The 26,440-nt window shown below is 40.7% G+C and overlaps 2 protein-coding genes and 1 long non-coding RNA gene across 5 annotated transcripts; 1 reads left to right on the top strand and 2 right to left on the bottom strand.

Moving 5' to 3' along the window:
- Positions 1-14: 14 nt before the first annotated feature.
- Positions 15-15,304, top strand: usp37 (ubiquitin specific peptidase 37). Of its 3 annotated transcripts, none has more exons than XM_080456617.1 (24): positions 15-208; positions 2,008-2,197; positions 2,709-2,885; positions 3,317-3,402; positions 3,744-3,859; positions 4,040-4,117; positions 4,356-4,444; positions 4,578-4,650; positions 4,986-5,141; positions 5,340-5,471; positions 6,018-6,141; positions 6,571-6,818; positions 6,938-7,055; positions 7,784-7,863; positions 8,141-8,305; positions 8,441-8,494; positions 8,649-8,796; positions 9,728-9,938; positions 10,696-10,865; positions 10,965-11,025; positions 12,413-12,528; positions 13,041-13,110; positions 13,696-13,834; positions 14,697-15,304. In XM_080456617.1, the coding sequence occupies exons 2-24, from the start codon at positions 2,053-2,055 to the stop codon at positions 14,782-14,784; spliced, it is 2,844 nt and encodes a 947-aa protein (XP_080312743.1). In that variant the 5' UTR covers positions 15-208; positions 2,008-2,052; the 3' UTR covers positions 14,785-15,304. The 3 variants fall into 3 exon arrangements, with proteins under 3 accessions (XP_080312743.1, XP_080312745.1, XP_080312744.1); XM_080456619.1 differs by having other exon boundaries at positions 2,008-2,220; positions 2,735-2,885; XM_080456618.1 differs by having other exon boundaries at positions 58-106.
- A 988-nt stretch (positions 15,305-16,292) lies between these two features.
- ybey (ybeY metalloendoribonuclease) lies at positions 16,293-19,562 on the bottom strand. The gene is made up of 4 exons (XM_080456622.1): positions 18,935-19,562; positions 17,527-17,658; positions 16,908-16,976; positions 16,293-16,679 (listed from the first exon to the last, which is right to left on the bottom strand). The coding sequence occupies exons 1-4, from the start codon at positions 19,142-19,144 to the stop codon at positions 16,584-16,586; spliced, it is 507 nt and encodes a 168-aa protein (XP_080312748.1). The 5' UTR covers positions 19,145-19,562; the 3' UTR covers positions 16,293-16,583.
- Positions 19,563-22,131: 2,569 nt separating this feature from the next.
- LOC308106051 lies at positions 22,132-25,231 on the bottom strand. Its single transcript, XR_013934957.1, has 3 exons — positions 25,116-25,231; positions 23,636-24,996; positions 22,132-22,510 (listed from the first exon to the last, which is right to left on the bottom strand). It is a non-coding gene; the product is annotated as an uncharacterized lncRNA (long non-coding RNA).
- Between the last annotated feature and the right edge of the window lie 1,209 nt (positions 25,232-26,440).

The raw sequence follows: 26,440 nt of genomic DNA, 5'->3' as shown, positions 1-26,440 counted from the left end.
CCCGCCATCATCGCGCAGCGCTGCGAGGCGTCGTGTCGTGTGTGTGTGTACTGTAGGACCGCTCTGTCTGTCTGTCAACAACATCATCACATCGGGAGGACAGCAGGTGAATGCCGGCACGAAAACACAACTTTCTGTCGCCCGGAAAAACTTCCGCAAATCGGAATTATTCGAAAGTTTTCCCAGAGGAGCGAAGAAGCAAAACGGGGTAAGGATCGCGCGTGACGCCGTGGAGGATGAGGATCATAGTGCTGGGACAATGTTTTCAACCAGCCGGCCATCAGCCGCACAATTAGCCCCCGTTAGCTTAGCTTTCGTGCTAGTTCGCTAGCTAATGGTGGCCCGTTTTTTCCTTCCATCCATTGATCACCCCCGTTAGCTCGCTGTTGTCTTTGGCGGCCCTAAAGAGACCGTACCTCCGTAACGTTGGCAGCTAAATGTAGCTAAATTAAAGGACAGCTAAATGTAGCTACACATGGAGCGGCTCCATACATTTAGCTGTTGTTTAATTGACTGTGTGTAGCTAGCTAACATTAGCCAATGGAGCAGTGTTGCCATATTTTGTGAGAGGAATAAGCAACCAGGTCTAGGAAAACAAGCCCAAAAGAAGCACTTCAATTAAACCTATTATGCATTATTTCAAAAACCATGAAATAAAATGCGGAATATTTGGAATATCCATTCTAACATCACAAATGCTCCCTGTAACCTGGCACAAAACATTTATGAAAATATTTTAGAACTACTTACGTATAAACAAATAATAACAGCAACTTGGAAGCAAGCCCAAATAAGCAAGTACACTTTCGAAACGAAAAGCAGCTTTACAGAAAAAGAAGCCCAAAGTCGCTTATAATAAGCCGACATGGCAACACTGCAATAGAGCCGTGTGACTCCTAACGTTAGCTCTACACACAGTCATTTATGCTAGCTGCTGCGGCTAACGGTAACACAGGCTGTGATGCTACTAGTCAACATTGGGACATACAGTATTATCATTATGTGTTAAGATCTGTTAACTGTCAGCTAACATCTTACATTTGGAAGCATCTCATTCAGGTTCTGTCGGATTGGGGGGGTTGTGTTAATTGAAACGTGCTGGTGCTTTTGTTTTGAGTTTGTTTGCTTTGACTTTGAACTACTTTCTTTAGTCTTCCACAGAATCCACACCAGTGGTTCTCAAACTTCTTCGTGCCAAGGACCCCCTAAATTTATATTTATATTGGCCATGGACCCCCATCTGGAAATGTTTTGTGCCAGGGACCCCAGAAAATATTTGTTTTAAAAAAAATCATTTTTCCCCCAAGATTTTTCAAAAATGTTCAAAAATAGGACAAACTGCTTAAAATGATTGTGATGCTGCATTAACACATTTTGCTGACGACCCCCTCAAGGACCCCTGGGGGTTCCCAGGCCTTGCTTTGAGAACCACTGTTTCACACTGTCTGTACCTGAGATTCAGTTACTTTGCAACTTTCAATGGCTTTTGTTAGCTGCTCAGGAAAAGCCTTTTCATATTATCCGCTCCCCATTTTGTCAATTGATTGGTAACATTTGATGTTTCTGACATTTGTAGCAGTTTGATTTTCTTGCTTCACGTCAACGATATACTTAGAGTAACAAGTCGTGCACACCAAGCACTATAACTAAATATATTGTGGCTGGCCACAACTATAACTACTACGGTGAACGACATATTTATAGTTGGTGCTTGGTGTGGACGGTCTATAACACTATCATGGATTTGTTGTAGTGGTAAGAATGCAATGCATTGCTATTTAAACACTGGGGTAATTGTCATTGTACAAAACAGCCTGTCTCTGGATGGTAATTATCATTGATCAGCTACGCTTTCATCCAGCATTTGGTGACAGTTTTCCATACACATACATACAAGGAGTGCAAGCTCAAAAGTTTAACCGCGTACGCTTGATGTCGCTTTGACTGTCTGTAATAGTTTGCAACATGTTTTTTATTCATGCGTCTTTATTTTTTTATGTGTTTTAGGATCTGTTGGATCAGCCTCAGAGTGTGCCATCCGGACAGATAGCCATGGCCATGCCTAAGCTTTCCAGCGGACCTGGATCTATCAAGATCCGCTTTAACAGCATAGACTTAGGCACCTGCAGGTGGAGAGAGGGAAGCTTTGACATCATTGAGAAAGACAACAAAATCAACCTGTGCGTCAAATTCAACTGTGGCGGTCTGAAAACTTTCCAGGTATATTTATAATGTAATTTCTAGCATTATTGTCCTTTTTAATTAACTTAAACCCTAAACTTAGTTGACGGGCGTCTGTTAACCAGGGCTCTACATTTGTCCCACTCCGCTTTTCCCATAACACCAAATTTCTTTGCCGAAAATAGTCAAACTACAAGCTTGTAACACAACATGATGTGAGGTTTTACATCTGCTGCTTGGCCAAATGTTCCCCCTAGAGGGGGGTGTGTGTGTGTGTGTGTGTGTGTGTGTGTGTGTGTGTGTGTGTGTGTGATGTATACACACACTGTATATGGGGGGGTCACATTTTTCAGGCGAGTTAATTCATTTCTAAACTTTTAACAAACTAGGTGTGTCACAAGGTGATTTGCTTTAAGTGACAACATTTACAAAGGCAGATGATGAAAAGAAGCGGTAACATTATTATTCTTTGCTTGTAGATATGAGTTAGACATGGCAAGAGCAAGCACAACAGTGACATTTGACAGGCATCTGTTTTTACCTTTTTCCTCAGCTCAACCAGAATGTGAAGAACATTTCCCAGAACCAGAACCGAATCTCGCTCACTTTAAAGGACCACTGTATCATCACCCTGGATAAAATGTCCACTGCTGTGACCCAGAAGACCAAAGAATACCTGGAGAAGGTGAAGCAAGGAAAACAAGGTAGTGAACAATACCTACTTTGTGGACAACAATTTTATCCTTGTGGATCCCTGCAGTATGTAGAAGTATATTCAAAGCATTGAGGGCTCTCTCTTGACATTCTTATGTACAAATGGCTAATCGCTATATCTTACACACAATAATGATTGTGAGAAGGAAAACAAGGTGTTAATTTCAAGACGGATGTCTAAAGCCCCATTTATGCTCCCGCAATGTTTGGAGGGGTATCTGTTTTGTGTATATCTTGATAACATTTCTATTCTTAATTCTCTTATTAATAGCAGACTGTCTTTTTTTTATTTATATAACTACTATCATTATTTATGCTGCTGCAATGCCCTTAGAAGCCGAACAAAAAGAAATGTAACTCTACCCTATTGGTGCCAGTTCTGTGTTCTCACTTGTTTTTTTATTTTCTTTTTCATTTGCAGTTTTAAAAATGTCACATGGCAGCGCAAGCTTCGTACTGGGAAACCGGCCTGTCAAAAATGAGACCAGTCCATCTGGAGAACGACAGGTATACAATCTTTGGGAATAGTAGATGAGTAGTTAGAGTGGTTGCCTGGGAATCGATTCATCCCCCCAGTCCGCAAGACGACCCCTAACTGCTCCTTGGACGCTTTATTAATAGTGGCCACTGCTCTTTATAGTTAGGATTGGGTAAATGCAGGGGATGAATTTCACTTATGACATGCAAATGTAGAGTAACGAATACCCCCCAAACAACTAAAGGGCACAGAACTATTATTATAGCCAAACAAAGCATCATTTTATTTAAAAAATCCTGCATTTCTGTGCTTATAGTGGATCTAGCTATGTCTTTCTACTTGTGCTAATAAAAAACCTTCCATCTATCAGACTACCCCGAGGCGGCAGAGTGCGGACGGTAGGGAAGACACCACACCACGGAAGCCCTTGGGCAGCCCCAGCCGAGCAACCTCCACTCCGATCCGCACAGGCCTCTCGGAAAACAGGTCCAACTCTTTTACTTTATTTATTATTTTTACTCATTTATATATGTTTGCCAGACGACTTTCCCCCGCTGTAATATTTTTGTTGTCTTTTATTGGAACAATGCAAGATGGCTAGTCTACCAAATGTAGAAATAAATGTCTGTGGCTTCATTACAAATGCTGTATGTTTTGCTTTTTAAGGAGTGAGAAGAGGAAGAGATTGCTGACCTCGGACAGTGACCTGACTGAGGACTATCCCAAGGAAAATGACTCGTCAAGGTAAAGCATAAAATGAATATTGATTAATTTAATAATTAAAAACACCTGGAGAGGTGCTTAATTCAAAAACTGACCAGAGCTGAAGTGAGATGGACAAGACTTGGAATTTTGTAACATTGTGAAAAATAGCCTGCAATGTAGATGGCTGTGTGTTCTTTTGGTTAGATTTAACCGGTGTATATCAAACTAAATGATGGTAAATAATTCACAGTATCACAAAGTTATGTTTTTCCCTCAGCAATAATAAGGCGACGCCAGACCCATCCCGGAAGTACCTGTTAAGCTGCAAAGAGAAACTGAAACAGGCTGAGGAGAACCGTAGCTCAGGTACCACAGTATTCATTATCTAATTGCCTTTTTGCTATTACAGAAACTGTAATGGCAAGACGTGAGCTGTTAATTGGATGTTGTTAAATGTGAGACACTTGAACCATGATCCTTTTTGTGTCTTGACCATTAGCTCCACTCAGCTCAACCCCTCTCCAGCCCACGTCGTTTTATGGCAGCCGATCAGTGAGCTCTTTCTTGGACAGGTAAGATCTCTATATGACGTTTCAACAGTGAACGAGCTACAGATGTTTGAATGGAATGGTTGCCAGGTAAAAATCACATAAATTTAAGTTTTGGGTTTGTTGCAATGAAGTAATATGCTCCCTGGCTGTAAGTAATTGTTGTCAGTTTTAGAACCAGAATTCATTTTTATCGCCAGATACATTTGCACATAGTACGTTCGAGGAACATTTCAGTGATGGCACCAAAACATTTGAACAGTGAAGCCGTAAGGAAATATTTAAAACTGAAACATGACAGGACTTTTCAGTTAAACAATTAACATTTACTCATCTGCGTGTCCTCACTGTTCCTTCAGGCCATCCAGTGCCGCCCAGTATCCTGCAGCCAAGAGAAGCCTCATGCAGCCCAACCACTCCACTCCATTCAAGAAAGTGCGCCCATCCTTGGAATACGGTGGCTGGAACAAGCAACGGCCGTCGACCCTGGCTCAGCCCCAGCCCCCTCTGCAAGGGTGAGTACATTATCACAGAGGGTTTCCAAAGCTCGGCCAATCCGTGAAGCTGATGGGACGGGTTGGCCAATCAGGGACACAGATTATCATAAATATTGTCAAACAAATCATTGGTGGGGGGGGGTTTCCTCATTGAGCTGTGTAATTCTATTGGGAACATGTACTGTTGACTAATCCTCCCCGCTCAATTTGCTGTAGGTTCTCCAACCTGGGTAACACGTGTTACATGAACGCCATTCTTCAATCCCTGTTCAGCCTCCCCTCCTTCAATAATGATATGTTAAAACAAGGCATCCCCTGGAAGAAGGTGCCCATCAACGCACTGCTCAGGTAGCACGACACGAACGTATTTATGCTTTGCTTGTAGACAGAACATGGCAGTAGCTGAGTGACTCGATGTGTGTCACACTAATCTCAAGTCTTTACGCTTAAAGCTATGTGAGGTCTATTTCATGCGGAAATTGTAACGTCACACAAACATTACCGCCTTTGCAGTGAGGGTTTCTATTGGGGGAAACGACTGAATGAATCTGTCCTTTGGATTTGTGCTCTCCTCTCCTCTGTCTTTATTACCTCCACGAGCGCATGTTTGTGGAGTATTTTCACCATGGATCTGCGTTTGTGCCAGGCATTGTCATTTGCACACTTGTGCAGACCATGATTCAGGCCCCAAAAATAGTCAAATGTGGAGTGACAGTCTTGAAAAGGTTCATGGGTTCACAACATTTTTAAGCAATAAGCATATATTATTTGTGCAACCTTGAGTTGTTTTAAGTATTTATCTCGTACTTAAATCCTTCATTGGACATTAAAAGCTCATAAAAAGCCTCTTCAGAAAGCAGTGTGACTTCAGTTTGGTTTATTTGATCCGTATAGGCGTTTTGCCCACCTCATGGCAAAGAAGGATGTGGGCTGTCCAGAGACAAAGAAGGACCTCCTGAGGAAGGTGAAGAGCGCCATCTCCGCCACGGCCGAGCGCTTCTCTGGATACATGCAAAATGTAAGAACGGTAACATAGGTGCTTGGTGTCCTGTTGGGTGTAGATGGTTTTGTAAACTGGAAGACGTCTGTTGTTAAAAACTTGAAACAGCTAGCATATTACTGGCTGCCTGGTTGTCTTTTAACAAGATAGACTTAATCACACTAAGGACATGTCTTACCACCAAGGAGATAAGCCAATGAAATCCAAGTTATTATAACTGACACATGCTGATATATCAAGGTGATCGGATGTGCATCACACACAATGGCAGTTACCATACTTAATTGCCATACTTGTTTGCAGTCCGTGACAACATTTTTGATCGATTGCTTGGAACCTCTTCTCTTACTTAGTAGTGCCTGGACAAAGTTCTGCAATTGTTCTCTGCAGTTAATGCTTTTTTGTTTCAATACTTGTTCAGTCTTTTATTGAATTGTGTCTTTCCAGGATGCCCATGAGTTCCTGAGCCAGTGTCTGGACCAGCTAAAGGAGGACGTGGAAAAGATGAACAAGAGCTGGAGAAATGAAGCGGCTGCATCCTCGTCTGCCGTGTGGGATGATGCCCAGCAGACGGCGGCTACATCACCGGTCGCCAAGGCAGAGCCCAGCGAGGAGGCCGACACCTCCCGCATCTACACCTGCCCTGTGGTGGTCAACATGGAGTTTGAGGTGCAGCACACCATCACCTGCAAATGGTGAGACCTGTTCCCTCTTCGGAAATGGCCATCTGTGAGCAAAATAACCTTTCGTAGGATTCCTTGCTAAACAGCTGTTAAAATGAATGTATTTTCTTGCCTGCATTTGTGTGCTGCAGCTGTGGCGAGGTAGTGACCAAGAGGGAGCAGTTCAATGACCTGTCCATCGATCTGCCGCGCAGAAAGAAAACCCTCCCGCTGCGTTCCATCCAGGACTCTTTGGACCTCTTTTTCAGGGTGAGGCTTGAACCTGTGACAAGGATATGATGCGTAATGTTTTTTTTTCCCCAGTAATTTGTTTTAACCCATTAAGATCTGAGGGCGATTCTACAAATGCCTTCTAAATCAGTAGTTCTCAAACTGTTTTTGTGCCAAGGACCCCCCAAAACGATATGTATTTGGCCGCGGACCACCCCATCTAAAAATGGTTTGTGCCAGGGTCCCCCAGAAGAGAAGATTTGTGCTAAAAAACATCTAATTTATTTCAAGATTTAAAAAGAATATATACAAAAAGATGTACCGATCTGCACCGATCCTCTCTGTCACATGGGCTGCGGTTCATATTTCAAACTTAGTCATGGTTTATTTCCTTGTACATCACTAGCACAATCATGGCTTTTAGTGCTGTTCTTAAAGAGACAGATCCTCATTAACCAGATCAGTCATTAATTTAGTGAACAAGTATCAAATGTTTTGAAATGGCACTAGTACCTTTTTGTTTTTAAACTAGTATCATACTGTTTCAGTACTGGTTTACCATGCAGCAGGGGAGGGATAGCATTACTGTATCATCTGCCCTGTTTTGGGATTTCCTGCTCATTTCGTTTAGCATTTTTCCACAAAATTCTGCATTTACCAACTTTGTGTAGAATGTCTCTAAAGTCTCAGTGTTAACAGGTGCAAACATATTAATATAAAGTTATTAAAACAAGTGAAAACCTAATATCACAACATCCTTTTTACAGATGGAAGAAATCGAGTATTCGTGTGAGAAGTGCAGTGGGAAATCGGCAACAGTGATGCATAAATTCAGCAAACTGCCCAGGTACAGGCCAGAGAACGCACACACGCACACGCACGCACAGTGTCTGCTCACCCACTTAACACAACCCACAATAGCTTAAATTGAATATGTCCTGTAATCCCTGAATTCTATTCTCTGCTTTATTGTTCCACAATAACATTCATAATATGCTACATACAGTATTTACCTGTTGATAAAAATATTTTATATACAGTGATGGGGCCACAATTTTGCATAGAAACCAAAGCTCCCCTTTTTACCAATTATTTCTCGTTCCATCACACTTCCACACCCACAGGGTACTCATCCTCCACCTGAAGCGTTACAGCTTCAATGCGCAACTGTCTTTGAACAGCAAGCTTGGACAACAGGTGATGATTCCCCGCTACCTGACCCTGTCATCCCACTGCACAGAAGCCACGCGGCCCCCTCTCAGCCTGTGCTGGAGTGCCCAGGCAGCCTTGTAAGGACACACACACACACACAGATCGCCAAATAAATGCGAGCTACCCACCTACCTTATCATAATAGAATAGTTTGGTGTCTGAAAGAAAACAAAATGGCATGGATTCTGACCCGTTAAATGTTTTTATTAAAGGTCCCGAACACTCAAGACCTCCCAGTCAGTCAATTCATCTTCAGCACCTCTCCGGTAAATGCTTGCACCATTTACATGGATGATTAAATGTATGCTAGTAACTAGAAGGTGGCTGGTATTATTATTACTACAGTGTCCACTTTACAGAAAAGTGCCAGTCATATCATTTTAAATTTTTTAAATTACTTTACTGATTGTGTGTATTCAGGAGGGCTGGTGGTAAAGTATCCACTTCCAGCTGTAGTTCCATCCTCCTGGACTCGGACAGTGAAGAGGAACTGAACAGGAAGACGAATGGGAGCCGCAAGCGACACCTTAGCGACTGCCTCCCTGACGAGGATGACCGGCCAGAAGAGGTGGGTCTACTGCCAGATTAGATGATTAGAAGTTTATATCTGTATACAGGGATTGACACTAACACCTGCCCGCCTGCCCGGGGCAGGTAAATAAAATGGTAGGGCAGGTGAAGTTTTCTATCTGGTTGCCCCACGGGCAGGTGCACATTTTGTCTCTCCAGCTCTTTTTATTAAACACAACAGAAAATGCCTTTTCGAGTCAGGATACCAATTTTATCGAATCAGGACAGAGAACTCAGACAGGATACAGATTAAACAAGTGAAATTGGAAGTGATGACACAAAGAAATGTGCATGTAAAATTGGAACTGGAACATTATAAAAATGAAGCTGATAAATGGGTACTCTCTCCTGATTGGCTGAAATGGTGTCACCTAACTGGAAATTTATTTTCTGTCTATCAAAGAGCTGGGGAGACAGAGAGACCCCTGTTACTGAACAAACACTCTATAGCAATGAGTGCTATCAGAATATAGAGCTTTAACCCATAACAAAACCCTTTTTGTTTTAACCAAGAAATATCACTTACCCTACCTTCAACCCATAGTCATATTCATAGCTATTTAGATATTTGGCATACATATTGAGGTATGACATTTTTTATCGTGCAGCCCCATAAAGTAGAAAGTAAAACAAATAAGTGTTTAATTGAATGGTACCTATCATTTTATAAAGGATGATTTACTTTTCGGGCAAGTGGGCAAGACCTGTGGGCAAGTAGAAAATGACCTGTACTTGCCCGACGGGCAAGTGCCTCTGAGACCTTAGTGTCAACCCCTGTGTATAAGTGACCTGACCTGGTTCCCCCTTATTCACTTGTGTTCCGGTTTCTTTTGCTGCAAAGGACATTAGCCCACTATACCATTTGCTTTCTTTTTGATCAATTAATCAGTTCAATCCAAGACTACATCAATTTGTGTGTGTTCGTTCAGCGGGGGTCTACAGAGGAGCCACAAGAGTTAAATGATGAAGAGATGCTGGCTGCAGTGATAGCGATGAGTCGACAGGAGGCGGGACTCCCTGCTGAATCCCCTCTGGAGGATGAGCCGAGGATGAGTCCCGACACAGGCTTTGGGGATGCTGACGCTCAAGAACTGGACTATCACTGTGGTCTGGTGGAGACGGATAGCAAACAGCCTACGGGTACAGTATATTACTACAAGTTTAATCATTTAAACCTTAGCATTCCTGTTTTGGGGGAATATTCACCAAAAATCTTTCAATCTACAAGCTCACAACATGTCACGACTCGCAAAAAAGGAAAGAAAAGCGGACCAAGTACAGAGCTGACCCCAGTCAACTATCAGTTTACTTAGTATAGAGGGTTTAACTGGTTAAAATGTGTTTTTCTTTAACAAACGTTAGGCCTGTGGTGTAAATGGAAGAATTTGGAAACAAAATAATCCAAATCTAAAGGTACGCCCACACTACAAGATAATCTAGGGTATTTGCTGTAGAGAACCGCCCTCCCGACAATCAGGGGGTGTTGCCTAACCCAGTTTAGATGGGGAGCGATTATTAGGCAAGATTATCCTCTAGTTTGAGTGGTTCGTTGTTTACATCTGCTACTATGCTACTGCTTCTGCATTTGATCACGTGAGATGCTGCTTTCGGGCAAGCCCAATAATCTTAATACCAATAGAATACTGTAGTGTGTGTGATGCCCAATTATTGTAAATGTTGTGGTTTGTGCATGTTTTGAAGAGAATCTTATCAGATTATCCTGTAGTTTGTGTGTGTGATGCTGCCAGATTTCCTAAATCCTGTAATCTGAGCCTATCTTAAATTTGTATGAATGGAGATTTCTTCACCATCAATTAAACCTAAAGCTTGGTTTAGCTGATTGGGGAGGAAATAGTCTGACATGACTGATGTTTATTGTTTCCTTTGCTTGTTGCAGATGTTCTGGCCTCCCTGGACCTGACCATGGATGAGAACAAGGAGAACCAGACTCCAGACGGCGTGCAGCAACAGGGCGAGTTGGACTGGGTCCAGCAGCAGTACAGTTTGGACCAGGAGCGAGAAGAGCAGGAGCTGCAGCAAGCCCTGGCACAGAGCCTTCAGGAACATGTAAGTAGAACAGAACATTCAACCCCAACATCACCCAGTCTGACTGAATCATCACCCAAGTCTGACGGAACCAATGTGCTCTCCCTCGACCCCTTGCAGGAGGCCCAAGAGATGAGGGAGGATGACGAACTGAAGAGAGCCACGGAACTGAGTTTGCAAGGTATAGAATGTGACCCCCACCGTGAGAGAGGAGTTCAGTGCAGTGGGAAAAGTACTCAAATGTTTTACTTAAGAAAAAGTATCGATACTGCTATGTAGAAGTACTCTGTTGCTACTAAAAGTCTGTAATTAAAAATTAGTACAAAAGTATTGGTTTCAAAATGTACTTAACACATTGGGTGCCAGAGGTTTATTAAAATATTATACGTTGAGTGCCTGCATTTCTTCCATCCACTTGCGTTATACGTTTCGTGCTGTAGAAGCCCCGACGCGGAAGTGCATGTAAACAAAGCGTGCGTGCGAGACGGCGGAGGGTCCCGACTAACGCCTGGAACAATAATATTTCCAACGCGATCCTCCATTGCAGCGTGATCGCCGATCGAAAACGTCTCGTTTCCACCACGTTAAAAAGAAATGGAGATATTAAGCTTTTAGTCAAGGAGATAACATTGAAAACGCCGACCGGAAGGATTTTTGACATGGTGAGGCCACATCCAGCCTCTTCTTCTCAGAAACTCCTTGGGTGATGTCAAAGTTTCGTTTTAGCGCCCCACGTGGGCCACTCGTATAAAAATAGAATTGGGTCAAAAACGGTCCGGACCGTTTTCGGCACTTCTCGTTTGGATCCTCAAAAACGGTCCGGACCGTTTATGGCACTCGATGTGTTAAAGTACCAAAAGTGAAAGTACTAAAATGTTTGAAAATAGCAGATCTACAAGCTGTGAGCTATTTTCGAATAGCCTAGGTATAAAATGAGACTAAAGTGGTTAAATTATGTTTTATAATGTAATATTTTATATCTGCAAAGTTTTCAAATAATTGTACTGGAGTAAAAGTACAATATTTGCCGAGATGTAGTGGAGTAAAAGTATAGACAATTAGAAATGGGGAAAACGCTCATCATATACTTCAGTTCCTTATTTGAACTAGTTCCTTATTTGAAGTGGTCAGTTATACCAGTACCAAGAGTTCAACTCTAGGTATCATTTAGTTGCTCTTCATTTTCAAAGGTTCTGTTCTGTCTTTCCATCCCAAAGTTAAACTACTTGTACTTGCCAATGCCTTTTTGTAAAACTTAGACATTTAAACAAACACATTCAAATACAAACATCGCTTTTTCAGGGGCTTTTTCATGTGAATTCCGATAATCGTAGGCAAGTCCCGTTTGATGTACATAAACTGCTGCAGAATTTAACCACTTAAGTCCTACGTTGTCTTAGGACGAATACTTAAAATAGACCATCTACAAGCTCATGTGTGGTTTTGAGTTTGTAGATCAGCTATTTTCAAAACATAAATAAATTAATGTGGGTTTGCCCAAAATAGGGATGCCAGTTTAATGTGGTTAAGTTGTTTTTCGCCTTTCTCCCCAACCTTTCACCCACCAGAGTTCAACAACACTTTACCAGAGCTGCTGTGCTCAGATGAAGACTCTGGAAATGAAGATGTGCTTGACATGGAGTACACTGATGCAGAGGCTGAGGACCTAAAAAGGAATGCTGAGGTAGCTCATCTACTGCCAGAAAATATTTGATACCTGTTGAGTATACTGTAATGTTTACCTCTGCTCCATTGTTAAAGGTAAAATATGTAACATTTCCACTGTTACTAGCATAAATGACCTGGAAATATCGTCAGGAAATGTTGAGGTTTCATGTTATATATTCGTTTCCCCTTCGCATTACGCTTCTCAGATTGTTCAGTATAGAGAGATGGGAAAGACAAGACGGGCCAGATTCACTAACTGGCTGAGCAACCAGGCACCCCGAAAAAATTATAAATTCCCTCACCACAAGTACCATGTACCTTGACACGATTAGCTGTCGTTGGGTGGTTGCACAGGATTCCATTTAACAGTCGTCTCTGGAAGTTTGTTACCATCTCAGGCATATGGTCAACTTTTATTTTACATTCAATATTTGCTGCATATTTCCAGTTTTTTTTAATAGTAGAAGTGAACACAAGCACCCTCAATTCCCCTTTAACCGCTTGGCTAATTGTCCCTCTTGTCTGCAGAGTGGAGACGTGACAAACTCATTCAGACTCATCAGTGTAGTCAGTCACATCGGGAGCAGCTCATCCTCTGGTAAGAACACCTGTGTCTGAATGTGAAGCAAAACAAAATGACCTCGCCAAGTTACTGCACGGACGTTGTAACTGATAGGAACTAACCTCGCGTCACCAGTCTTTCCACCTCGGAGGAAAGCCTGGTATGCGTTATTAAAGACCCATATGATCCGGTCTAGACCACGCCTACTGAAAACAAAAAAAAGAAAATAATTCTCTTTCTGGATTCTGCCCATCCGGTTTTGCGGTGCCGCTTTGTTTTGGTTCCCCAATCCCTATTTAAATGGAATAGAATTTCCCCGTGGGATAATACAGACACTAAATAGTCTCCGGATAGTGCACGCACATTTATATTAAAAAAATAAGCTAAACTACGCCGCATCAAGGATTTTATTAGGGCGGACCTATTTTGGGGTGACGTCTTTCCAGATCTGCCCATCCGGCCACCTGATGACGCGGATGACGCGCCTGGTGTTACTGGAGTTACTTCCGCTCCCGACCGGATCATAGACACGAAAAGATATGCTGCCCAGGCTAGATAGGAACTGACTTCAGATGTGTCAAACTGAACTGAAAAAAAACACCATCTTTATCCTTCAAACAGGTCATTACATCAGTGACGTGTATGACATGAAGAAGCAGTCGTGGTTGACCTACAATGACCTGGATGTGTCGCGCACACTGGAAGCCACTGTCCAGCGTGACCGTGACCGCAGTGGTTACATCTTCTTCTACATGCATAAGTGAGTTGATGAAATAAAGGGACTTCTTATTTAGATTATGGAGTCTGGTGGTGGACACCCATACTCAGGGACGCGGAGCGTCAGGGGGAGCTGGAGGTTACGGCACTTCCCCGGCCCGGGACTCCAGCTGTCAGATCACGATCACACAGAAGTTTACTTGGTCACACTTTGCGAGCCCTGCCTTTTGGCATGTGGAGCAGCAGGCAGCGGGCCCATTTAAAGCATTATCATCATACCCCCTCAACTATCAACAGTAGGTGGAGGGGCCTATGCACATTTACCAATAGCAGCCGCCATTGTCTCCAAATGTATTTTGGGTAAAATCATCAACAGCTGCCCAAAAAAGTCCATTCCTACTACGTCATCATCAATCATTTGTCAACGGTGTGTGAATGGGTTCCGCTGGCTGCACGGTGCAGCATGGTCAACGATGTAGTCTGCTCATAAACTGAATCTGTCTGATCCAAATTAGGTGCATATATTTTAAAAAATCGCTCCCATCCTCCACCTGTTGTAACTCCACATGAGCCTGACGTTACAGCGATTAATCCATTCTACTAATGTTACCTTCATGTGGGCCAGGTAGCCACATTAACTGGTATTCTACTGCCACTGCCTGCAAGAATGTGATGTTAGTAAATTGAAGTTCACTATAGCCGCTTAGCCTGCTTATATATCATGCCCTTCAATTAGTGGCGAGTAGTAGGAATTTGAAATTGATTTTGTTCTTGTACTTCGTAAAAAATCTGGTTAGGGTTCTGGGGGCCCGATCGTGCGCTCTGCTTCTGTTGAGATCCCTTTCAAGGTCCAAGCAGCATTATGAATTTTAATATACTGGGTTTTCGTTCAATGTTCTCCTCAGGGATGTGTTTGAGGAGTTATCTGAGATGGAGAGGACTGGGGCCAGCGGAGCATCAGAGGCAGGAAGGAGCGTCCTGCAACCCCTTTGAGCATTCCACGCTACTTTACCCTAAACACACACAAACACTCTCTCTGGTAGAAAGAACTCTCTTCTGTGAACAGATGGGTTCAAATTTTACAGTGAAAGAACTCAAGTACTACTGATCGCCGTCCATTTTGGTCGTCTTCAGGCACTCCCCTTCCTGTGCAGAACGTTAGAAGCCAGACTTAAGTTTGTTCCTGCAAACCACAGGCAGCAAACTGTCAAGACTCGTTAAAGATCAACAGAAAATGCAGTTTAAAGAAATACTGTACAATTTTGTTTTTCTTTTGGGGAGACTTTTGCCTCTTCATTTCGGTTGTGCATATTTTCTTTTTCTTTTACTTACTTTTGTAAAAACTTGTTTTCTTGGCAGTTCAACTTGTCATTCATTCATTGGGTCATTCATACCTTCACCTTTGTCAGACACCAGGTGGTTCCCCTTGGATTGTATGGTTTTGAGACCTTTAATTTCCAATATAAACTATGAATAAAGATATATTCTATGTTGGAGTATAAGCTAATCTAGAGTTAGAGGGTTGTGTATTCAGATACATGTGGTGCAATATTTATTTTCTGGCACAAACTGGCCAATTCTGTTCAGCTTTCCGGTTCTGTCTTAAGAGTTTCAGTGGGGCATTTGTTTGAACCCCCACTTGCTCACTATGCTTTACACATGAGTTGTTAAGTGTCTGTTTTATCCATGTTTTGTAAAATCTAAAGAGGGAAAAAAAGATGCTCCCTAGTAATAAAATCGCTTGTCTTTTATAAACTCCATTATTCTAGGGGTTTAAGAAGTTTTTTTTTTTTCTTAAGGAATATATGTACGCAGAGCTTTACATTGAAAGTTGCACAACTGCTTTAGAATGTTTGTGAAACCTCAAACACTGTTTTTAATGTGCAAATCAGCTAGGATTGCTCCTCTAAAGCCTAACAGTTTTGGCTATTTATTGCGGTAGAGTTGTGAGTTATAGCTGTTGATGGCCCCAGCACAATTTTATCATTTTTCTCCACCCCTGTACTAAATGGCCAGTATACATACACTTTTAAGACTTCTGCTATTGTCATTCAGATCTGCTGCTTGCAGACTGAAGAGCAGGAAGTGATATGCGGGATATTGTTGGGAACATTGTACGATAGGCAAAATATATACTAGTTTCAACAATGCATTTTGGTTAAAATGTGAATGACCATTTTACTTGCCATGTTACACAAAATCAGAGCTCAAACAAATGCCCACTATTAAGTTGCGCGCAGGTGTCCTGCATCAAAGAGCTGATCTACAAGCTCACAGCACCGTACGAGTATGGTTTGGGGTGGATTAATGTTTCTGCCGTGTCATCGACAAACTTCAGGAAATCAGTCTCCTACATATTAGCCACTCGAATCCACGGTTCTGTAATGTCGCACCTTCCCAAACGTGCCCCCGATGCTGTGTCAAGTGTGTGTACTGTGTTTGTGAAGCAAAGTTGGACAGCTTTTTATACCTGTTCATACAGTATTTGACTTCCTAACATGCAGATTTAATATGCAGATTTTAATAAAATACTACAGTGAAAAGATACTTGAGGATTTCTTCCCCACAAAACATTTAAAAGCAGAATTTGAAAAAAAAAGGGGGAAAAAAGTTAAACATTTCTAATTGCCATAAGTAAAGGCAATTTGGGCGTTGTTTCAACATTTCCATGATTTGTTCACAGCTCATGGCACAACACTTTTCAAGTCACTGGTCCAAGATAACAGTGTACGGTCAATAAATGCATGCAGAGCACCATTCGAGTCGATCCATTGTGACTCAGTAGTTGTCCGTCACCTATTTTGGCTACATCTCTTGGTCAGTGGCTCCAGGTGTCGGCCTGTGAGCCTGTTGTACTCGCTTAGAATGTAACTCTCCCTCTGTAGCATCTATAAAACAAAGAAAATGAACTTAAAAACACAGGAGCATATTGAGAGTACTTGCAATTTATGCAAATCATGGAAGTCAATGTTTCAGCCGCATAACTTATATGTCCTGTATTCAATTCTCATCTCCACCCTCACTATCCTTTCTATGAAGTACAAACAGCTCATTAATACTTTTTTGTGTGTGCTGCCATCTCCAATTAAACTCCAATGTTCACAATCCATACTTACTTCAGTCCATTCCTCATCTGTCTCATGTCGGTAGCCCAGCAGGTGACAGATCCCATGAGCAGTGACAACCTGTGTCAGGGGAGGAGTGGACCAATTGGATAAAGTTCAACTACCCAAATGTGAATATTGTTTTTAAAAAGAAGCATTAAAGCAGTGGATCTCAAAGTGGGGCCCACCGGCCCCGAGACCCCCAAGGGTCCTTGAGGGGGTTCCAGGGGGCCCCCAACCAAATTAGTTGTAGCATTGTCGTGCCCTCGAGATCTGAGACAAGTTGCTTCCACTGGTCTGTTGCTCATGGCCACACCCAGTTATAGCATCAAAATCAGCTGAACCATTTTAGCCCTATACTTTGGATATTCGAAAATAGCTGATCAACAAGCTCACAACGCGTCGAATTGTGAGCTTATTTAGGCCATTTTTGAAGAACTTTTTAACATTCTCTTCTCTTAAGGGGGTTCCTGGCACCAAATATTTTCAGATGGGGGTCTGCTGCCAAATGCATCCGCAAATACAATTTGGGGGTCCTTGACATGAACAAGTTTGAGAACCACTACATTAAACAACATTTTTGGTTAAACAAATAAATATGAAATAATGGTCAGCCACCATCACTACTCACAGTGAGAATTCCGTGCAGATCCAAGGATTCCTCCTGGCATTGTTTCATCAGGAACTCCACTCCCAAAAACACATCTCCCAGGTTCAGCTCATCTCTGTGAAGGGGACAGGGCAGCTTGCCTGGCCGCAGATCCTGAGAGATGCAAAGATGCTGACTCAACGATGGTTTCTTGAATTAAATGACTATTCACCTCCATTCGTTCACTTTGCACATTCTTTGCACTACAGGACAGTTGTCTTGAATGTCTTGGAGGGTACAGACCCCATCCCTACCCTTAACCCTGTGGCAATAATTTTGAACATAGAAACTACAGTAATAATGTCTATAGACAGACTATAAAGTAATGCAGATGCCCCAGATTTTACGTCTCTTAATGACAAACACTTTAGTTAAGTTTGTGTGTAAAGTTCTTACAGTCCTACATTTTTTGTGACTAATGGTTAGTTTCAAACTAGCAATTTACTGGTTGCACCAGTAGCTGAATGGCTCATTGTGTAAATGGTTACTAAGACACATCTGTGTAGCTTTGTCCAATCATAAAGCAATCATGTAGCATGTGAGCTAATCTAGCCTACTCTCATATTGAACAAAGAACACAATCTTAAATTGTTTCTATAACATTAGCTTATCCTGTATAGGCCTCTAACAAGCAGTGTGTTTCAAAAGCCATGGCATGATGACAGGTTGGTTATGGATCATTATTATACAGTGCCGAGCAGAGCTTACACACTAACTCCAATTACACCTTTATTACAAAGTTTTGAGCTTAGCTGTTGTTCCATGTAGTGGCAGGCACATCATTAAAATCAGTAAACTGCTCTATGTAAAAACTAGTTTGCGTGTTGCACTTGCAACATGATAGTGATGCATATATGGTTCCATTTGAGCATTCTCAGAGTTAAATGAACACAGGGTTTTTTACAGTGTAAAATGGGGTCCCTTGGCCTGATGCAGTGGTTCTCAACTTTTTCAGGCTGTGACCCCCCAAAATAATCATATTTGAACTGGGGACCCCCCCAACCTGACAAGCACTTGGAATTGTAGGAGTTGGGGCATTACATTTTGTTTGACTCAATTCCACAGATAAATATTGTGAAAATAGCAGATCCATTGGCTATTTTCAAAATGTTTGCCTCTTTCTCATATTATTTGACAAGTTGGCCAATGTTTGACCAGTTTTTATAGTATAGTTTGTTGATTACTTTTGATGCAGTAATGGTCTTTTTTCTTTTCTTTCTTTTTTGAGGTATTAAAAAGGTCTTAAAAGTCCTTAAATTGTCACTTCACTGTCATCTGGGACAGATGACAACAGACTAGAATAGGGTACTAGTACTGATACTTTTACTTGAGTAAAAAATGTGAGTACTTCTTCCATCACTGTAAAGACGAAGACATAAGCTGCTTCTACCTCGTAGAATGGGAAGGACAGGACATCAGTGGGCTCGTTCTTCTTCCTGTAGATGTGGTTGATGTTCTGCATCCTGCGGTTGTCCACGCAGACGATGCCCAGGTCGAACTTCTGGACGCCCAGGATGTGCCTCAGCGTGTCCACGTCCTTACGCAGCCTGGCGCGGCGGACAGGCACCACCTTCTGGAGGTTTCGCAGAACTACACCCATGGTTACAAATATTGTCCGAAAACAAAAAAAAATCTATCCGATAAAACGTGCCATGAGATCATTTATATATGAATGTCACAGAAAAAATGTAATAAAAAAATCGGCACGTTTGCCGGCTAACAAGCTGAACTTGTGCCACAGGAAAAATAAATAAATACAACCAATAAAAAATCGGCAAGTTTGCGGGCTGACAAGCTAAACCTAGCCACACACACTAGCATTCAAGGTGACACTCCAGGCAGTAAGGCTGTTTCTCAAAACAATCGCCCAAAACAATGTCGGTATGGAGCTGTAAGTATTTGTTGCTAACTCTATCGTTAAGGGGAGATGATCGCAGTAAATGTCACATCTTCGTAGGACAGACAGTGGCGGTTTGGTGATGAAGTGACAAGCCCGGTTGCACTGCAGCAAGCCTCGCAGTAGCCCGAGACGAAATGTTGGACGGATCGGAACAGGAAGTAAGTGCTTCAGTGTAACAAGTCCCCTTTGGTCTTCTTCAGCGTGATCTAGTATGCCGGTCTCTGGTAAGAGTAAGATCAGAAACAGCATATAGGTTCCAATATGGCTGCTTATAAATGGCAGAAATGTACATATGCTTATGGTTGGTGATTCAAGCATGAAATCTGCACAGATAACCTTTATACCACCCTAATTGATAATCAACCTCGGGCCATGCAGAATTGATTGATTGAATTGATTCCTAGTGTCAAACCTCTGAGGTATTCAATTGAACATTTTTACTTCAACATCAGCATCCCACCAACAAATTACAGCTATGTTCACTATCAGCCTCCAATTGTTTAAGGTTTTAACTGCGATTTTAACTTAATTAAGTATAAAATAGTTCTCTTAAGTATAAAATAGTTATATCATATTTACTAGTGTATTTGCTCAGCTGTTCCTGCCAGCAGTGACCACAGGGTCATAATTAGCTGTACCACACCTGGCTGTAGCCTGCCCTCTCCCTTGGGGTCTATGGGTCAACACAAGGGAGATCACCACATGGGCGAATAGAAGGAATGACACTCACCTAAGATTGTGTTGTCGAAAGTCACATTCTTGAAAACAAAAAATCATACTGTGCCTTTAAAAATAAAATATTAATTAATTAATTAATTAAAAAGAAACAAGAATTATACTATACTAAACAAAATAGATGTACATTCTGTATGACATGATCTCTTTATTGGCATAGAACTAAAATAAACTACATCCACCATGGGAATTTGCCATTGATAATGAACGTCTATTTTTATTGCCCTTCTGAATGGATTTAGTCTCCAGTTCCTTGTTCATAATAATGCTAGTAATCTATTTAGGTGTTGATCAAATGGTATTTTGTATTTGTGAATAAGGTTATGTTATGTAACAAACTAATGATCGCGTGGCATTCCGTCATTGACTTTTGTATCCAACCTCAGCCCCACATGTGCCGGCCAACCATTGAATGAGTAATGACTGGTTACGGTAATATCTCATCTCTCATTTAACCTCATCAAGTGAAAATCCTCTGTTGTTTACTGCTATACTCAAGTGAACCTTGGTTTTCACAGTAAAATAAATATAATGACAGTATCAGTAAGTATGAGTTCAGTATAATCTATAAATCATAGCAAACTCTAACATCTGCTCAATGGAAATTGAAACTGTGCTAACTGTGAGCCTGTCATCTGTCCCAGGGGACTCAAACTAAGATTTGCATCTTAGTTTCTGCTCATCTCCTGTGAGCAGAATAGATCCACAAGAGACTTTGTGATGATCAATATACTTTTCTGAACTTCTGAGCAGACAATGGTTCTGATCAGGAATAATAGATAGAAATTCTATTCCCCTTTAAAAAGTGATTTCCATCATAAAGGCATATTCATTTCTCCTGTAAAGAGAACAGAACAACACGTTCAACAGATAGGCTAGCTGAATCACATATAAATCACATGCAGTATTTTCTCTTTACATAAAGTCATGGTACAGTGATTTAATTTACATAGTCATGGTACAGTGGTTTGAGCTGCTGACCAGAATGGAGCATCACTGTTCCCAGATGTTCACCTGTCCCTCAGTGACTCACACTGCATTTGCAAAATCAGGAAACATCCTATTAATACTCCATGGGACAGATACTGTTCTGATATGACAATGTTTTTTTGTAGTTTTGTTTTTCAATCACCCTTTGTGGGTTGGGACCCAGAAGTGGGTCACACCATGTTCTGACAGGTTCACAGACAAAGAACAACTTTAATACAGGACTATTGTGTGTATTTAATATATTGTGTCTTGAATGTGTGATAAGAAATCTAGTATTCCCTTAAGATTATGTTTATCTACCTGGAATGAGATTACTGCTTTGTCAATCCCATTAGAACAAACGTAATTTACAACCCACTATATTTGATGTATGACTGAATGTCTATTCAAATAATGGACGTATTCCATATAAACCATGGCATTATTTAACCACATTAACCCTGGCATCCCTAATGTATTGTGAAAATTGCAGATCTACGAATATAGCTGATCTACAAGCTCACAACGGTGATGTGAGGTGTTCTTCTGAGCTTGTAACTAGATCTGCTATTTCGCTATATATTGTACAATGAAATATACTGTAGGGCTGAAGTTGTTAATCAACTGAATTTTCTTCTGCCTCATCCCACTGTGAGTGCATTAATGACAAACATGGCATACATCTTTAGGTGGATGAAGCAATCATACAATCAGATGAAGTATCTCTATACATATGAATTACAAAAAGCTGACTTCATCAACATTTCTTCTTCTTTGCTTTTTATTTATAAAGGCCATTCATTTTCATAAGCATTGAGCAAAGCCAGTAGTCAGAGCATTTCTCTACAGCCCACACTGTAAGTGTACGTTAATGACAAACAATGACATTCTTTACACACATAAGAATCTTTGCCTCTGAGACTGTGAAAGTATTAATGACAAACAAACGATGACATCACTTAACATCATATGATTTGATTACATTTTTCTTTCTTTCTATAAAGCTATACATTTTTAGAAGCACTGTATGAACGTCTATCTACTTCCCACACTGTGTCCTGGTGATTTCAGTGGGCTGTGTGTTTCCTTCATGGTTCACCTTGCAGGTGAACACCTCCCCCTGCTCCCAGTGTGCCTTGCTCAGGGTCAGGGTGCTGCTGCGGCCATAAAGGCCGTTCTTCTCCACCTCCCCTGAGGTCAGGATCCCGGCCGTCACCTCCTTCCCGTCCACCTCCCAGCTCACCTGGGCACCTTGGGGGTTGTAGCCACTGAGCAGGCATGCCAGGGTGGCTGAGTCCCCAGCAGAGAGCTGCTCAGATGACGGAGGATGCAGAGAGACGGAGGGCCTGACCGAGGCACCAGCTGTACAGAAAAGAGGTCCATCAATTTGATCAATTTCAATTGACTTTGTACTTCAAACTAGCATAGAATCACATACAGTAATACAAGTGAGAAGAGACAATGAATTCTATCAACTTCATTTGACTTTGTACGTACAGCATAGAATCACATACAGTAAAATATATATATACTGTAGAAGAGACAATGAATTCTATCAACCTCATTTGACTTTGTACGTACAGCATACAGTAATAGATCACATTCAGTAATAGAGTACAGATAGAAAGAGACAATGAATTCAAGTTTGTTTCTTTGTATGCACAAATAGTTTAGAATCATTTGAACGTACAACTAGTATAGAACCATAACTCACAGACACAGTGACTGAAGTTCGTTATTAGTACACAGAACTAAGACATTTAGAGCATAATGTTGAACATGAACAGATACAGTTTAATTCAATATGGTATCTATCTACTGTAACACATGCATCTACTGCACATGACTGTGTTCTACTATATAATGACAGACCAGTAAATAGTAAAAATAAAGAGAGACAGTCAATTATGTTCTAACTGTACAGCTAGTAGATTAGAGTCAGAGAAAGACTGTTAACTACAGTAACTAGTTAACATTACTGAGTGTGTTATTACTGATTAATTACTTAAATCATAATATTTTAATTTAAAAAATGTTTTAGGCTATAGATTATGGATATATATATATTATATATATATATTATGGATATATATATATATATATATATATATATATATATATATATATATATATAGGAGTGATATATATATATATGTATATGAATATGTATGTATGTATGTATGTATGTATGTATGTATGTATATATATATATATATATATATATATATATATATATATATATATATATATATATATATATATATATATATATATATATATATATATATATATACACATACTGTACATACATACACACACTCCGTATGGTAAGACAAGTCATGAATTTCATCCCAATTTTCTTCACAAACAATATATTAATAACTTTTGGAACAAATTCCACTTCAGCCACACTTTTAGAACAAATCCTAACACAGGTCACATCAAGAAACTATGAAGTTAAATGGAACAGAATAAATCAGTACTTACTTTTGATGTCGAGTCTGGTGCCTCCACCGAAAGTCCACCACAGTGATCCATTCTGGTTAAACCATCGTACAAAAACCTCCTTTCCACATGAATGACTTCACTCACTCACAATGTAGTGAACGGCCCACAGTACTGTCTGTAACAGCACTGGAAATGACTGACTAACACTTTCATAAGGAACCATACCTGTCATTTATATTACTTATGATCTATTACTTTGTAAATACATGACTGTTCACACAGTCAGTGAAATACTTAATGTAAAAGGTCATGACTCATGTCATTTCTATGTAGCCTATTCATAACAGTCAGCAAACATACAGTTATGTATGTAATGTATGAGTTCTAAACACTTGAGCACCATGACTTCCTTGTGGAGGATGTTCATTGAGAATATTGTTCTAATGCTATGATTGTGTTCCACAATCTAAATAAAAAACTTTGATGATAAATTCAAGGAGCTCAGGCCTCAGCAACAAAAAACTGCTTTAGGGTTCCTCAACTGTTTTATCCAGACATCCAAATTCAGTCTCATCCAGGAACACAGACTGGTTAAAACACCACAGCACTCTCATCATCAAACCAAATGGGAAACATCTGGGTTCCTGGTCCAATCTCCATCCTGAATAAACGTTCTTATAGACAGGCAGCTCTAAAGAAGCTAGCACCAGGCAGGCTATTATGAACAAACTCCATCCATATTTTCTCCTATAGACAGGTCCAATAACATCCCAAACCCTCTGCTGATCCATGCCTGGTGCGTTAGCAAAGAGAACTGGTCCTGGTTCCTTGTACAGTAAGTACTGTAGCTTTGGTAAATCCAGTGTAGAATCCAATCCCAGGTTCAGATAGACACCTTTCCTTCAGCTCTCCATCAAAATGAAATCTGTAAAACCTCATCATCCTTGTTTTACCAGTTGCGATTGCTCTTAAAAAGGTTGGTTGTGATGTCAATTGTCAAACATGCTGTTACGTTCCCCCTTGTTTAGTTGTTCAAGTCACTTCTTCTTTTATTGAGGGAGGTTTTTGTATGACTCTGTATCACTGTGTGAACGTATTTGGGCTATTATGCCACCTCATACAGTAGTAAACACCTTTGTCTTCAGCCTGGACTCCACTGATGGTCAGGGTGAAGTCAGTCCCAGATCCACTACCACTAAACCTGGATGGGGTTCCTGACTGAAGGGTAGTTGCGGTATGAATGAGGAGTTTGGGAGCTTCTCCAGACTTTTGTTGGTACCAGGACAAATAAACTCCGGCGTAAGGAGCACTACTTGGTCTGCATGCTAGACTCACTGAGTCTCCTACATTAACAGATTTCACTGAAGGAGTCTGAGTCACAGTAACCTGGCCCCATGTTTCTGCAAACAAACCAACAAAAGAAAATATATATATTACCAGACAGTATGGAAATGTCTTCTAGCTAAAGCCAAACCATTTAGATCAGGGTATAGGAGATTTATAAATGTGTCAGCGTTACCTTGAATGCAGAAAGCACATGTCAAGATGAAGATGATGGTCAAAGACATGATTTTGATAGGTATTGTCACAAGGAACAAGCTTCAGTCATGAAGGACTCAACTTGTAGAACTATAAACCCTCCCTGAGCACTGATGTGTGTCCTTCAAACATAAAGTCTGCTCTCTATGCAAATCGTCTTCCCGAAGAACCTCATCTGCTATTACCTACATTACTACTAGCTGTCTTTAATGGTCTTTAGAAAACAGTTTATTACGTGAGGTATATGTTCAACTGTAACACTATTCATAGTAACTTTCTCTGTTTCTTCTACATACATTTTACAGTAGTAAGTGCTCATAACAAGGAAAATTCAACAGCTTTAAAATAAACCTTAATTGATATCACAAACGATAACAAACAAGATAAACGTAAAAATCCTCTCACCACCGTTTTTCAAGGCTCTGGATAACTTATCTCTCCCACCTCCTCCAGCAGCCTCCCTCATATTCATCTGTTGACATTAATTTCTGTAATTGATTTGTACTCATCATAGTCACCCATGTAAAGCATCCTTGAGTGTGGAAAAAGTGCTACATAACTTTCCTGTCTTAGTATCATTTGTTGTTACACCTACTGTATAGCACTTCAGTGATACAGTCTCTCTCTCCATCTGTCCACCCATCTTACTATGTATCAGTCTAATAATGTGGGATTACATTTTGGTCATTGTGTTTTTCTAATATATTATCAATGTTATGAGAAGTCAGTAAATAAAACCTCAAGGTTTTGAAATGTATTGCATTAAGTCTATCAGTTTCTAAAATTAAGATTTCAATTTAATTAGACAACATATTTTATTCTTCTTTCAGTCAAAGACATAGGTGTAAGGTGGCTGGCAGCTGACCACGTCCCACATAGTAATGGAGGTAATAGCAGTTTCTTCAGGAAGATGATTTGCATAAAGGAGACTTTATGTTTCAAGGACATACTTCAGTGCTCAGGGAGAGTTTATAGTCCTGCAAGTTGAGTCCTTCATGACTGAAGCGTGTTCTTCTTAACAATAACTCCCCAAACCATGTCTTTGACCGGCATCTTCATCTTGACATGTGTTATCTGCATTCAAGGTAAGACTAACACATTTATAAATCTTCTAACCCAAATCCGATCTAAACGATGTTTTTAGCTGGTTCTGTAATCTCAAACATTCTATTAATCTATTATTAAATCAAAATGATCTTCACATAATTTCATCAGATAGAATTCAACACTGTTTGGATTACTGACATGAAGTTATGGAACTTCTTATTGTTAAAATAAAAAATAAATAAAGGATAAAGGATATCA

Source organism: Gymnoscopelus braueri (assembly GCF_963280865.1).
Source record: "Gymnoscopelus braueri genome assembly, chromosome: 18".
In the NCBI taxonomy this organism is placed as follows: Eukaryota; Metazoa; Chordata; class Actinopteri; order Myctophiformes; family Myctophidae; genus Gymnoscopelus; species Gymnoscopelus braueri.
This window is presented reverse-complemented; position numbering and strand designations above follow the sequence as displayed.

Excerpts from the sequence above, each read along its gene's own strand:
- usp37 (XM_080456617.1), top strand. The coding sequence starts at position 2,053 with ATGGCCATGCCTAAGCTTTCCAGCGGACCTGGATCTATCAAGATCCGC. Across the intron at positions 7,056-7,783 it reads CTTTGGACCTCTTTTTCAGG|ATGGAAGAAATCGAGTATTC; the intron begins GTGAGGCTTGAA and ends TCCTTTTTACAG. Across the intron at positions 8,306-8,440 it reads TGGAGTGCCCAGGCAGCCTT|GTCCCGAACACTCAAGACCT; the intron begins GTAAGGACACAC and ends TTTTTATTAAAG.
- ybey (XM_080456622.1), bottom strand. The coding sequence starts at position 19,144 with ATGGGTGTAGTTCTGCGAAACCTCCAGAAGGTGGTGCCTGTCCGCCGC. Across the intron at positions 17,659-18,934 it reads TGTCCTTCCCATTCTACGAG|GATCTGCGGCCAGGCAAGCT; the intron begins GTAGAAGCAGCT and ends TGCATCTCTCAG. Across the intron at positions 16,680-16,907 it reads CAGATGAGGAATGGACTGAA|ATGCTACAGAGGGAGAGTTA; the intron begins GTAAGTATGGAT and ends TTTGTTTTATAG.